This window comes from Gymnodraco acuticeps, unplaced genomic scaffold, assembly GCF_902827175.1.
Source record: "Gymnodraco acuticeps unplaced genomic scaffold, fGymAcu1.1, whole genome shotgun sequence".
Taxonomy (NCBI): domain Eukaryota; kingdom Metazoa; phylum Chordata; class Actinopteri; order Perciformes; family Bathydraconidae; genus Gymnodraco; species Gymnodraco acuticeps.
Genome location: NW_022991588.1, coordinates 512750 through 527325, shown reverse-complemented (window position 1 = coordinate 527325; position 14576 = coordinate 512750). Strand labels below are relative to the sequence as shown.

General features: G+C 39.5%; 1 protein-coding gene across 7 annotated transcripts in view; it reads right to left on the bottom strand.

Moving 5' to 3' along the window:
* The window catches only part of igsf9ba (immunoglobulin superfamily, member 9Ba), a 65320-nt gene extending 52384 nt beyond the window's left edge, over positions 1 to 12936 (bottom strand). For 3 of the 7 annotated variants that reach the window (XR_004567122.1, XR_004567123.1, XM_034197867.1), the window contains exon 1: positions 11576 to 12936. Coding sequence is in view for 5 of the 7 variants with exons in the window: in XM_034197867.1 (XP_034053758.1) it covers positions 11576 to 11639 (64 nt within the window). In the remaining 2 variants the exon portion in view is untranslated. The remainder of the gene's footprint in view (positions 1 to 11575) is intronic. The other 4 variants (XM_034197864.1, XM_034197863.1, XM_034197862.1 and 1 more) reach the window with 3 other exon arrangements.
* Positions 12937 to 14576: the final 1640 nt, after the last annotated feature.

The window sequence follows — 14576 nt, the reverse complement described above, 5'->3', positions numbered from 1 at the left end:
TTTTCTGCAGACGGTTCAGGTTGCAGAAGTTTAGAGGCTCAGGTTCCTGGCTGGCATTATATTTAGATCTGGGTGGCAGTGGGAGCACGTCTTTAACAGAGAACAGACTTTTAAGACTTGAGATAATATATTGGAGGTGCTAATAATTCTCCAATTCCTTTATAGGATCTTCATGAGTAGACAATCAGCAGAGGTCTGGTCACCGCTTTTGCCTTTCTAATTTCCTAAATGGAGACACGGTGACCCCGAAGGGCTTATGGGGGATTTTTCAAGGGAATTATTTATGCTCTCAACAACTCATAAACGTGATACAAGCGTCCATGCTTAAGATGTTCTAACTAAACAGGACTGTAGATATAAAAGGGATCAATACAGTAAAGAGATGATAGCAATTAATGATTGCTTTGGCACTGTAAATGTCATCTGAAGCCCTCCAAATACAGAGGTGGAAATCTGTTGAGTAAGATCTGCATAAATCAGACAGCTAATAAATCCAGGAGAGCAATATGTTTTATGTATCTATACTCTGCACAGAGTGGATTTACTGCTATGATCATGAATTCCTGAAGGCTAACAATTCAGTTAGCTGTCAGATAAATCTTCCTCGCGGCAGCCAGTTCATGTACAAAAGCAAAATACATTCTTCATTGTTTAATAGGTTAACCAGCCAGTGCCACTGCGAGTTTGATTATTATAGTGTGATTATTTTCTAGATTTATAGTTTAGTCTAAAGGATGTCAGAAAAGGCTGACAAATGCCTGTAAATGCAGGTTTGGTCACACAAACAGTCTGAAATCAAAAGATCTATAATCTTCTGTCATAAAAGTTTGTTAAAAATGTCTCATATTTTAAATTATATTTTGAGAAGTGAAACTATCAGGTAGTTTACCAAAAGAAATAAGTCTAAAAAAGCAAATAATTCCAATTAGTGTAACATACATTTGTCTTCATACTATATCAATTCAGCATCTTATGAATATCTTTCATTTTATAAATATTACTGTCTTATATATAACTTTTCCCAGCCCTCATGGGTCTATAAGAAACCATAAATAAGTGTTCAAGAAAGTCAAAGTATAAAGAAGTTACTTAAACATCTCTGATAGTAAAAACCTTCAGACCAAATAGTAATTGAGAAATCATAAGGAATAATCCATCTAACCTCCACCTCAGTTCCCATAAATCTAAAGGCACGCAAATCTTTATTAATCCACTCAAAAGTCAAAGGTCAACTAAACATTCAAATTGGATTGGCCTTTGTCAAATCTAGTTCTTATATTAGATTGATCATGGTTGTTTTATTTCTAAATCAATTATTCGTCTCAACCAGAAGGTGTGCTTTAAAGTACAATAATGAGACAATACATTTAACCAAAAGGAAATGGAGATAAAAAAAGAAAACTAGCAAATCTTTGCATTAGAGGCTGGAAAAAAAAGAGTATTGGGTGGGTTGTTTTTAAAAAATTTATTATATATATTATATATGATTATCAAAGCTGTCACCAATGAATCCACTTAACATTACAGTTCCAGTGAAAGCTTTGCTTTTGTAACTGCTCACTTGGTGAATATTAATAATAATCTTTATTTATAGAGCACATAACCAACAGGGGTTTTGCTTTACAAGATAAATCTTAAATATTAGCAGAGCCCAAATGTCAAAAGAAAGCAAAAGTCAGAGTAGCAGCCAAGACAAATGTACTGATACACACAATGTGACGAAAGTTATAAACAAATGAGATATATCTGTTTGAGGTCAATCAATATCTGTGCAGACATGAATCATCGCAGCAGAACAGAGAAGGGACACAAGCAGCAGGAGACTCAACTCTGAGCTTTCACCTTGTAACATTGAATAAAGATGGCTCTCCTACTTTCCCCTTTCAGTAATGATCACAGGTCAATACAGTCAAAAAGACCCTGAAGGACATTTTGGGCGATAATCAAGCGGATCCTAGCAACAATATTGCGAAAACATAAAAAGCAAGGGAGATCAATGGAAAAACTATTTCAGACGAGCAGTGCTAGATTTTTCTGGGCTAGGGTTTCTTTTTTTTACACCAACACAATATCTCACTCGATAAAAACTTAAATCTAATATTTACTTCCTGCTCGGATTTGATTCAGAGTATGAGCGAGAATAACCATTGCTCACTGCAGTTAGAGATTTTGAAAAGGATACATCATGCGGTGTGTGTGCCCTCACAGTGTTGAGGATGTGAGCGCTGCTTTATGCCGGACAGAGCTCCCAATGTGGAGGATGTAATGGAATATAGACTGGACGGAGGCTGGAGAGAGACTCTCAAGGACGTGCAGCCACTGGATGGGCCACTGACAGGGCGGTAATTGAATGCCAGCCTGCATGTGCTGAAGGTCACATCAGAGAAAAGCCTGTGTGTGTGTGTGTGTGTGTGTGTGTGTGTGTGTGTGTGGTGTGTGTGTGTGTGTGTGTGTGTGTGTGTGGTGTGTGTGTGTGGTGTGTGTGTGTGTGTGTGTGAGTGGTATTCAGATCCTTTACTGAAGTATAAGAAGCAATACCACACAGTCAGAATAAGTAAAAGTGGAGTATTGCAACATTCGATGTTTGAGGTTGTGCTAAGTCAAACTGCTTATGCTAGTTTGATCTACAGCAATGGATAATCTTCTATAGGATCAAGTGGTGGCAGAAGTAATCATAGTACTGAGAACAGTGTATAAATACTCTGTTAGTAAACTAAAGTAAAAGCACTACATTCAAAACGTTTGCAGAAAAGCTCAACATTTGTTATCAAAATATACTTAAAAGTACAAAAATGGTTGCACAATGGCTCATTTTAAAACTATATAATTTGATTATGGATGCATTCATTTGTACATCACAATCATTGTGAATTTCACCAAGGGTTTATTAAGTCTCACCTTTATTCATAATAAAACATGTGATTGTAATTTGTTGATTATATTAAGTGTTTTTATCTCTATTGAATGATGACAACAATAACATAGTGGTTATGGAGGAGACACAAATGCATGTCTGTGTGTCTATGTGTGTGTATATTTATAACTGAAAGGGCCTCAGGGCAGCTTCCGCGACACCGCAGGGTTCCTAATGCTCAGGCAGAGGTCAGCCGGGCTCAGCCTGCTGGTCACACAATTATATATTGTTGTGCTCTCTTCATGAATCCTTAAACTCACCAGGCCTTTGCTGGTTTATAGAGTGTTATTGTTGCAATCCTATATAGTGAACCTTTGGGGAGATCTTTTCTCTCACATTCTGCTTTTATTAACTTGCTCACAATGATTTCTCTTTATAATAATCTATGTATTGGTTGTCCAGATATTCAGACAGGCTACAGGTTCAAGAGTATGTCTTCACTACTCTTCTCCAAAGGAACGCCGTCTCTAAACTTGCAAAATGGTATTTTTCCAGTCCATAGGCTTGTTTTCAGCAGACAAGAAAACGAGTGTCTCTACTTTGACATTTGTATAGGGACAATCCAAGATGGATTTGATCTCTTCATTATCGAGTTCTATTTAATGGAAAAGTTCCCCCTTTCAGACAAGCAATGCTCAGTCAGGGATGCAATGGATGTGCTGACACCTGCTCCAACACACCGAAGAGAGAGAGATGTGTGAAACGGGCTTGGCTTGCCAAAGACACAAAGGGCGAACCAACATTGTTGAGCGCTGCACTGCCAGACATGCTTGTTATGGGACATTTTTGGCAACAGCTGTAAGTCAAAAGAAGTCTTCAGTGCAACCATGATTCAGTCATTTTTCAGATGAGTTATAAACGCATAAGCCAAGGTGTTTTATAATAATTACACAGAGGCATGCTGCTGCTAACAACACTTATTAGTGCGTTTCTTAACCAATTACAGTGGGTTATGAGACCGTGATGGATTCAGCATCAACAAATCATGTGTAATAGTGAGAGTAAATACATCCATAGAAACGCTGAGCTCCTATATTGTATGTGAGCTGCTCCATATAAGTTATAATAAACGTATCCACTTCCATATAATTCCCGTTCGCTCACTCCCCCTCTCTCACTTCCTCTCTCTGTGACTCTCATACAAACACTCGAGCTGCAGTTCTGAGCCACATGAGTGTGCTCAGTGTGGATTCAACACTTATCTCTAGAAATAAGTGCTTCTTGGGAAGATGCATGGATGTGTTTCCTCCAAAACAGATGAAAGACATGCTTTATTCAGAAGTGAAAAATTCCTTTCAGATGCTTTAAATGTGTTCTTAATTGAAGATGGAATTGGTCTAGCAAACGTTGTGGTTTTTTTTAAGAAAAACTAAACGAGTACATATACGTTCTGAATACAGTACTACATCACTATGATATAATACATCATGATTTGGAATATGGAGCATCTCTGTATATCACTTCTTATTGTGTTATATTTAACTTCAAAGTGTTTTCAAATATGTGTACCCTATAAATTACAGAAGAGTGGAAATTATAATTTAATTTCTATTAATCCATGTGGGATCAGTTGAGTCAATTACACCACACAGGGAGAAATTAAAATAGTACTGAAAATGTCTAATACATGCCATGAATGAAAAATAATATTTGTAGTGTAAACTTCAAAAGAAAACTTCATCGTTTGAATCATGATCTCTGGAAATTGAATATTACTTGAATTACATTATGCTGGACCATTGACTATTGTTTTTTCTCTGAGTTAAAATCAATGGAATTCCCTCTTTAGTCATGAAGTTCATTTATCGCTTGACTTCCTGATTAATCGCAGGTCTACACACATTCATTTTTTCCAGCTGCATGTTTCGACAAATAGACTTTACTTTAGAGAACACATGTGAGCAACAACCCATCATTATATTTACTTATATTCTCATCATCAGCACTAGATACTTTCAGAGAAATTATGATATAGTGGCTGGGAGAGCCGTTTGTCCAACCAGAACCACAAGATCTAAAATAAACTGGCTTTCCCAGAATGCTGCAGGCTTTGTTTGAAAGAAGACTCCACTGGGACTGGACTGGCTGAGGGAGGAAGCAAGGGGGGGGAGGGGGCAGCACCAGAAAGAGCTGGCACATGCCCAGTTCTGAGTGTCTGCCATCCACAGCTTGAGCACAGGCCCTCTCCTAAGCTCATTACTAAGCTTTACGCTTATGATTGTGAGCAAGAAAGTACAGCAGTGAAAAAATATGAATAGGAAAGATGAAGTTGTGGGAAAATTATGAACTGGTTGGATTAAATAAGAAGGACATAATTTATGAGCGGCTTTGCAGACATGTAAAGCATTGGTCAGGCACATACTTCGATGGCAAAAACAACTAGATAGGTGAAAACAGAAACATCACCGAAATACTTTGTTAACATCCGACAGACAAAAGCTATCCGTCTCCATCTCTTTGCTAAGCTAAGCTACATTTTTTACAGCTAATAACTATATTTTGATATTAAACCAGTCCTTTTATATACATCTGGGGTCAGGGCAAACAGTAATGTTATACGAAATACAATCATTTATTAAATGTTTTTCTCACTTTATAGTTGGTTTATTGTCAGTGAGTAGATATCGTCTTGTTTGTTTGACAAACAGTCCTTAAATGAAAATCATAATCTGTGTCACGAATTTAAATGACAGAGTCGGCGATATCGCTCTGTCTGTGCAGATTCAAATCTCGGTCTTGATGGTTGCAGCTCAAGTGACCTAAACACTTCACAGTGACCTTGAGTTTTATCTTTTGGGATGTTTCGGTGTAGAAAATACTTGAGTACGCTACTTTTTAAAGCCATGACTATATTTTATGCCTGATTTACAATTACTTTGTTCGATATACCTATAATTACAATTCTTACAATTAATTAATTCTTATAGATGCTCAGGGCCAAACGACTTGACATGTATTGACACTGAAAGCAACTTTAATTGACCTTGAAGCAGGCCGCTGTGTCTGTAAATGCTTTGGCTAAACTTGGTGTATGACTGTGATTGTGTGTTTTTTTTAATTGTTTGTAACTGTAACGGCCCGTCCACACAGCGGCGTGCGTTGAAGCTTCCAACGCTTCTGCCCATTCACTTTGAATGGGGTGACGTCACTTTTAGCCAAACTGCATTTTGGGAAGCGACGTGGAGCGTTGCTGGCGTTGCTCGCTTCAAAAGTTGAGCAATGTTCAACTTTTGACGCCTCGACGGAGGCGTCAGCCAATCGAATCATATGGCAGTACAAGCTCTAGCCAATCAAACCGCGTGCTTGTGTGTCTGGGGCGGGAGATTCATGTGATTGGTTGTTGGTCGAGTGTCAGACACGCCCGCCGGCAAGCGTCAACGCACGCCGCTGTGTGGACGGGCCGTAAGACTGTCTGAAACTGTGCTGTTACCATTCTTGGGCCAGGACTCTCTTGAAAAAGAGATTTTTAATCTCAATGAGACCTATCCTGGTTAAATAAAGGTAAAATAAAAATAAATAAATTGAAAGATTTTAAACTTCATTCAATTCACATACATCACTTAATATTGCTCTTCACAAAGAGTGCATCTAATCCAAAGATTATATTGTAAAATGGCAGTTCCAATAGACTCATATTAGGATTTTAACAAATACAGCAAAGCCTTCACATAGTATAACATCACCAAATTTGCCGATATTATTAAAACTCTTCAATGCACTTTAGATGTTAAACAAATTAAAACACTGCCGTCAAAACATTTCATGAGCTATCTCATGAAAAGCAGCCTCACACAGCGTCCCAGACAACTCCAACATACAGACAGGAAGTGAAGACTGCACTAGTCTATCTGAACCACCATCTGAATCTGGACTCCAGAGACAGTAGGAGGGCTTTCAGACACCGCCTGGCGCTACTGGGAGGCTTCAGAATTGAGTGGCAGGTTTGACACTTTCACAAATGCTGCCTGCTTCTATATACCTCTGTCATTGTAGAACCTCACCTTCAAAAGAATCCAAGCAACAAGAACAAGTGTGCCAAGCAACGGTTCATGAGGGAGCTCCTGTGAAAAATCAAGGAGCGTGCTCACGAGAAGGGAATTACAGATGAATACCGTCTGGCCAGAAGCCAGTTCAACAAACGCTTAAAACATACCAAGTCCCAGCACAGGACCTAAGAGAAGTCAGGCTGCCATCAGTGACTCAAGCTGAAAATAGTCCTTCAAATAAACCACTCCCCGACACTTGCCAATGACATTTAATAACTTCAACATTGCCATCAGCGTCCCTCTTGCCTCACCTTGATTTGTTGCCAAGTCATCGTTGACTTCTACCTCGAGTCTCCCTGACCATATGCTGCCTCCCCTATGGGAACTTGATAAAAATAAAACTTCTGTGACCGTCCATTTACCTGAACTCTTCTGTGTTATTCAGTGGTTTTAAATAGATTCCCAGAAAAAAAAAAGTAAACTACTCAACTTATCAAAATAAATACATTTTCTGGAGCCATTTGTTAGGTTTGTTTTTTCTCTATGCACAATGTTAATCAATTGTTCAATTTTATTTATTTATTAAATTGTGGACTGCATTTCTATGATTTATTTTTAAAAGTTTGTGAAGCTGGATTAATTTGTGTATGTTATTAATATTCAATTTCAAGTTGTTAATTATTTTTCCAAGTTTAATTACATTTGTATTCAAACAGCCCATCTATAGGCTAATACAACAGCTCACTGCAAAGCCCAACACTCCAAACAATCGCCAATAACAGAAATAATTCCAAATTCATGAGACTGTTGACAAGCTTCAGGCGAGTTTATTTGGTGCAGGGAATAATACTGTTCACCAGATGTTTGGTCTGAAAATAGCCCACATTGATGATTACATAAGATCCAGAAAGGCTAGTGTAATATAAATTATGGTTATCAAAGAAGGACAATTATTTGACTATCATTGCAATCATTTCCAGCACACTAGTTTGAGTAGAAGATCGATGAGTTTAAAGCTTTCCAGGTGCAAAACACTGCACATGTTATAGTACTACGATATAAGGAACAACCCTTGAAAAGGTTTTATAGAAGAAAGTAATCCTCTAAGAATGTGTACCTGCCTTTATTCGATTAGCAAATGTAGCATTTAACCAGCAGACATTGCATTGTGTAATTAAAAAGGTTGAGCTAGGATAGTGTTGGAGGACCCTGCATTTTGGGGGCTAGGCCCTCTGTATTGGTACACCAACCAAAGCAGAGCATTTATACATTTTATTAGGGGGCTGCCTTTTATCACACAGTGCTGTTTTCTGTGTGACCAACTATATGTGTACTGTAAAAATCAATTAAATATATTCTTCTACTGCAAATCTGCATTTTATTTATAATATACCAGCAGAAAACAACAAAAAGACACAAAGCTGTCTTCATTTTAGTCATAGTCTGACATATTTTAAAGAGATATTTTTACGCTTCAGGTCCATTTTCTACAAATGTAAATATCTAATTTCAATTGTTTTTCAAAAACGTGAGTGACCTGCACTCAATACTGTGCTTGAATGCATCATGTTTAGACTCAGACAAAGCACTGCTGCTTTTCAGACACCGTGTCTACACAGCAACCTTAGTAACACAAATTCAGGCCAATAATCATTTACACCTTTGGCAATATCTTACTTTTCAAATGATATACTCACTGCTTGACTCTCGCTTCAGTCTCCTTTATGGCTGATGAGTCAATGAGGGATACAGTCAACACAGTTAACACTCTGTATCTTAAAATCTTGACACTCCACTTTCTACAACATCTTGCCAGCCTTAAATAATTCTAACTAAACTTGACCCATTTAGGCTTTCACTTTCCCTTAAAGATGAAAACATTTCATGCATCTGGGACTCTACTCGTCAGACAGCCTCTCTATGAACACATCTCAGTACAACTCAAAATGCACACCACAGCTTACAGCACCAAAGTAAAACGGATGCTTTAAAACATACAAATCTATTGGAATAAATGTAATAAATGAAATAGAAAGAGCAAGCACATTTCCAACAATAATGTTCCATGTCACTCTGAAAAAGCAAGAGCCAAGTTATCAATTGCAGATTGAAATCCATCAAACTACCTTTGTTTGCAGACAAGACTAGCTTCATTACCACCATTTCCCTGTTTGGTAAGAACACAATCTCACATTGTGCGACAAACAAAACTAATCTCCAGTAAAGTATGCGTGGTTGTCTCTTCTATTCTAACCATTCAGACTACGTCCAATATCTCGCTGCAACACATAATCCTGCTTGTGCCATGTGTGTCAGCATATAGTTCACCGCAGGGTTTTGTGATACAAGAGAAATATCACATGTATATTTTAATATACATTTATGTACAAGATAGTATTATATGATGGCCTTTTAGGATAAAATAATTGTAATATGACATCTTATTAAAGACTTTCTTTTCAGTAAAAGAAAAACACAATTTTTAGAGATGGTACAATTTTAGAGATTTTGGCCATTTAATCATTCGAAATAATGTGTGAAGTGCAAATACTGTAACAAAATGCCATTCAAGATAAAGGAGCCAAGTCTAAGCTCAGCTTTTTTGGAGCAGGTTATCTTGTGACCATCTGCTTCGTTTTATGTTCATTGGTACCTTCAAATCTGGGAGTATCTCTTCTACATGACATGAGGCAGTGAACACATTAATTAAATAATGCCATCAGTGATATTACATATTTAACAATGAACAAACTCGATACACTTTGTTCTTCCTAGTATTAGGGTAGATCTTTACCACCATTTTGTTGGTTTGTCATGCCATCCAACCGCAAGAGATCATATACTGACTCTCAATGGAGGGGGTAGGTGCTAAAACAGCTGACATGCAGATCACTAGCAGGTGTATAAAGATGGCACCTTATTTGACCACCACTACTTTAAGGAAGAGTTCAACATTTGCTTGATGAAAGTTGGAGGATGAACTTAATATTGAAAGCCAATCTCATGCCTGTTTCAGGCAGCAGCTGAATAACTTAGCACATGTGAACACGGGGAAACATGTAGCATGGCTCTGTCCCAAAGTAAGTCACCTTCTGGCGCTCTGCTTGTTAACTGTATTGTCATGGTGACATCATGAATCCAGGAAGTCACATCAGCCGGCCAATAAATAACTTTTTTAAGCCTTTATGCTATGCTAAGCTAAATGTATCGGCTGCTTGTTAAGCTAATCGACTGCGGTAATAATAATCTAAAACGGAATGAGCTTATTTCCCAGAGCTTCTAAAAACAAGCTCAAGGATACAATGCCACCTCAGTTAATAGTTGCGGTTATTGTTTATTTTGTTGCAGAAAATACTGTATAACTATTATAATTGATGACATTAAACTGCACTATATTGTCAAGAAGCCTTTAATTATGATGACAGGTTGATGAAAAATAAGTCATAGTTGGTGTGAACATGCACTTCAGGGGTTCTGTGTAGCATCAGACTGGGTCCAGACCATAGGTCCAGACACTATAATGTGTGACACAGAAGAAATACCTCTATGTATCATAACTGGTAGATTTGTGACTCTCTAGTGCAGCCTGTAAACCTTTTAAACGTAAATCAACGCCAGTGCACTGATTCCGAACAACACCTTTGAGTCGATATTATTAGGGCACATCTTTGCCTTCATAAAATGGAGACTTTCTCCTTTAAACAATCACACCCATGAGAGATTCACTGTTCCTAAATCAAATGCATTATAAGAGGAGGTTTTCAAATGTGTACTCGGCTTGGACCTGGCTGTTATCACAAGAGGAGCCAGACCTGTGAGCAGACCAGTTTTGACTGGGTATATGGGGTCATTGGGATCAGTTACCAGGCGACAGCTTGGCACATGTCTCCCTCATCTGGACACGAGTGGAAGAACAAGGTTAAGTAAGTACATGGGTCAATACAGAGTGCTCAGGAAAAATATGAACAAAAGGGATATTGTGCAGTTTGTTGCTATGACTAGTTTACGAGCCACTTAGATCAGCACTAGGCGAGCCTTGCAGCATGTGTGCTCAGTGCATCATACACAGCACTGTGGCCATATCCATGTGCAGTGTGGAATCCAGCATGTGAATCCCATGCATGAAGCAATGGGCTCTATCAATTCAGGAGTGCATTTTATCTGACACGTAATGCATTATTTAGTTACTTTTCCATCTTGAAGGCTGATACGGTCACACCCCTCTCTAGAGAACTCAAATGGGACTGCTTGCTATGATACAATGCACACAATTCCAGACGTTATTTCCTATTTACTCGTTGTTCTCTCATACAAATGAGCCTATTGGATATCACAATACACACAGCCATATCAGTCAACCCATCTTTGTCATGGTCAATCATTATAGAGCATTTGTAGCATGCATGTGAATGATCCCCCCTTACATATCATGCATATGAGCCGGGCCATTTCAAGACAATTGTTATTTCCTATGATACGATTTAAACAGGGTTGAACTTTCACGTGACATATGAGATAAGCAGCCATTTGTTAGGATGAATTAGCCCCACACTTCATATCACCTAACGTGCACAAAAAATATCATGCGATTGCAAAAAAGCAGCACCAAGCCAAGCGCATACGGAGACAGCAGAAATCATGTGTGCGGCACAACATATATTGCACTTCAACTCACCTTGAGCGGCCGTTCCTCTGGTGCTGAATACACTTGCTATCAGAGTGGCCACATACCAAATCATAGTACTATTGCCGACCAGCTATTACCACGCAAAGTGCCCCGCTCAACCAATCTCTCATATTCGACCTTGCACTTCACGGTCTCTTAGCAAAAGCCCCTTTATCATATCCTATTTTCTTTCCTCGTGGCGTTTCCCTTCATCCCTTCCCTCCCCCGTCCTTCCATCCGCATCCTCTCCCGAAGAGACAGAGCACCTGCACCGCCGCGTTTGTAGTAGACGGAGCCGTTTTACGAGCGCATAGTGAAACCAAGTGTGAGAATGCCTCCACAGGTCCGCCTCTTCTGTCATTGGATTGGCTGCTGATTGAGGCTTTGGGGCGTGTATTGGTTCTCCGTACGCCCCGCACCCGAATGACAGGAGAGCGGCCGTGCGCCGATTCAAGGTGAGTTGGAGCGTGCCATAGTAGTGGAACCGCAGTATCATGCGCATTGACAGAGAGACGTGTCCACATCTTTAAATACCTCTCCTTAACTGGCCCCCACGTGCACCATCATCCATTCATTCAAACAGCCTTTTGTGCATTATTCGTAACATCAATATTCGCACCAGACAGTTATATATATCGCGAAGGTTTACTGTGTTTTCGATGAAAAGGGGGGACGCTGGTGAATGTGTGTAACTCATCTGCCGCTCAGCCCATAGCCCTCGGCTGTTGTCATGTCGCTGTCACCGACATAAAATGCTCTCTTTCCTCTCTACCGTGCCGTGTCTGGCTTTATGATGGGTGTGGCGACAGATACAGTACCGTGTTGTTTTTTCCTCGATGGCCACGAGCGCGAGGATGCAGCTCCATCACGCTGCCCACTGCGCACACATGCTTAACACTGATAAGGCTGCCTCACTTTCACTCCCTCTGTTTTCTACATGCATGACCATATAGGGATATGACGGTTCAGGCTGCTCGATATCAGCTCGGATCTCACCTAAATAATGCTCAATCCAGCTGCTGTGAAATAACTGGAGGATAAACATGTGGGGGGGATCTATGATGGGAGAGAAACTCGGTGGAGACTAGTCTTGCAAATCGTGGTCTTTCAGCTGAATTTGTCACAGATTTGTCTCGGCATTTCCCTCTGTCTGTCTCTCCCTCCCTTCCTTTTTGTTGGAGACTGGCATATTCCAGTCTGAAATCCAAGACAATCTCAAAAAGGTGACTCAAAATCAAATACATTCTCCATTTTGTCTGAAGATCTTTGTAGCCATGCAAAACAATCCTGCCAAGTAATAGTAACGCATTTGAAAATGTGAAACACTATTTTATAACTAGTTTTCAATTTGATTACACATCTCTCATAGCACAAACTAAAACTATACAGTATCAATATTAACATTAACAATAGCACATTTGCTTGTAATCTCATAACCATCACATCAGGCCCATGCATGTTAAATAAAGATGCAGTGATACGAATAAACAGCATTGAGTGTCCGGATTTGGGCCACCATGAGTACAGCATCTCTCCATCCCTCTGAAACTCTGCTGGAGGTATAAACGCTGTTCCTCTGATATTCACCCATGTTTCTAGGTCTTGTGATGGTGACTATGTAGGCTGCATCATGTTATTCACAACATTCTCCTACTCCTTAAACCACCCACTGACCACCGCTTGTGCGCTGTATGGAAGCATTTGCAATTGTTCAGCCTTTTCTTTAATTTGTGTAACAATTTCTCTGAAATATTGTTCCAAAGGTCAGAACCCCCAAAGGAGACACATTTGGATCAATCTGAGGGTTCAACAGATGACTAGCAGGCTTAGAAATAAGAAAAATAGCTAAAGTCACATTTGTGTTTTTTTATGACAATCATTTTGAAAACCTGGATATTTTATGCCTCTAAAAATGGTTAAAATGAATGTCTCTGAGAAGGTAACATTACTCAGTGGTTGAATGTCAATGTGTAATGGATTCTCTTCAAAGGTTTCAGGTCTAATGTTGGGAAGGCCTACTCTAAAACAACGACAGCTTTTTACAGAGGGGGTGATGATCAGATTTGGAGCCTAGCATCTTAGTGATGCTCTCAGCTCCTCCCTCACAGCTGGCCACACACATACTGTACTGCACATGTTACAGTGTAAGAAGGTATACTGTATGGGAGCTCCAGTGTTGAAAGCTGAAGAAACCTCTGTAACATTTACATGACTTCAACTGGAAGGGAACTCAGCAGAAGACTTGATGGCATCCACAACTGAAGCTATGAGTCATAAATTATAAATCCCAATTATCAAAAGCTCCGTGTCAGGGAGCTTTCTCTAGTTGTACAGCCGTGTCACTGAAGGTGAGAAATGAAGGGTTTCACATTTAAAGCTCCACAGTGGGCTGCACGGAGGAATTGTTACCGCCAATGACCAAGCCATTTTGAAGGCGCAGCGTCCGTCAGATTCTCACAATTACTGTCAGGGGAGGTGTGCAGGACTGTGCTGTGACTGCTGCATGGCAAAACAAGGTCACATTACCTCCAACCCTCACCTAAAGTTACAGAAGTGCTGACACAACATGTCGGCCTATACCTTTTTCAGCCTGAGCCTTGATGAGCCTGTTTCCACAGCGACACACACGACATAATGGCATTTGCTTCATATAGGCAGCAGCAGAGATTGTTTCTCTGTTTTTCTCCATAATAAAATTACCTAGAAGCCAGAGCAGAGGAAAGATAAGAGCCGTTAAGATAATCTCTTATGCAACAAATCTATTAGTTTTTGAGGCCTGTCAAGGGAGATTAGCTGGCTGTGTTACCAAAGGGCAGCAAGGGAACAAGAATGTTTCGAAATGTTGAATACAGCAGGGACTGTTTTTTTCTGCACAGAAAAAACAGGATTATTTTCTGCAGAAAACGGTCATATCCCTTGCATGATGCATCAGATTCCTCTTTTATTGAGTTCCTCATGTGGATCTTTAAGCATGTTGGCAGTTATCAGAATAATGGATGTTTCAATTACG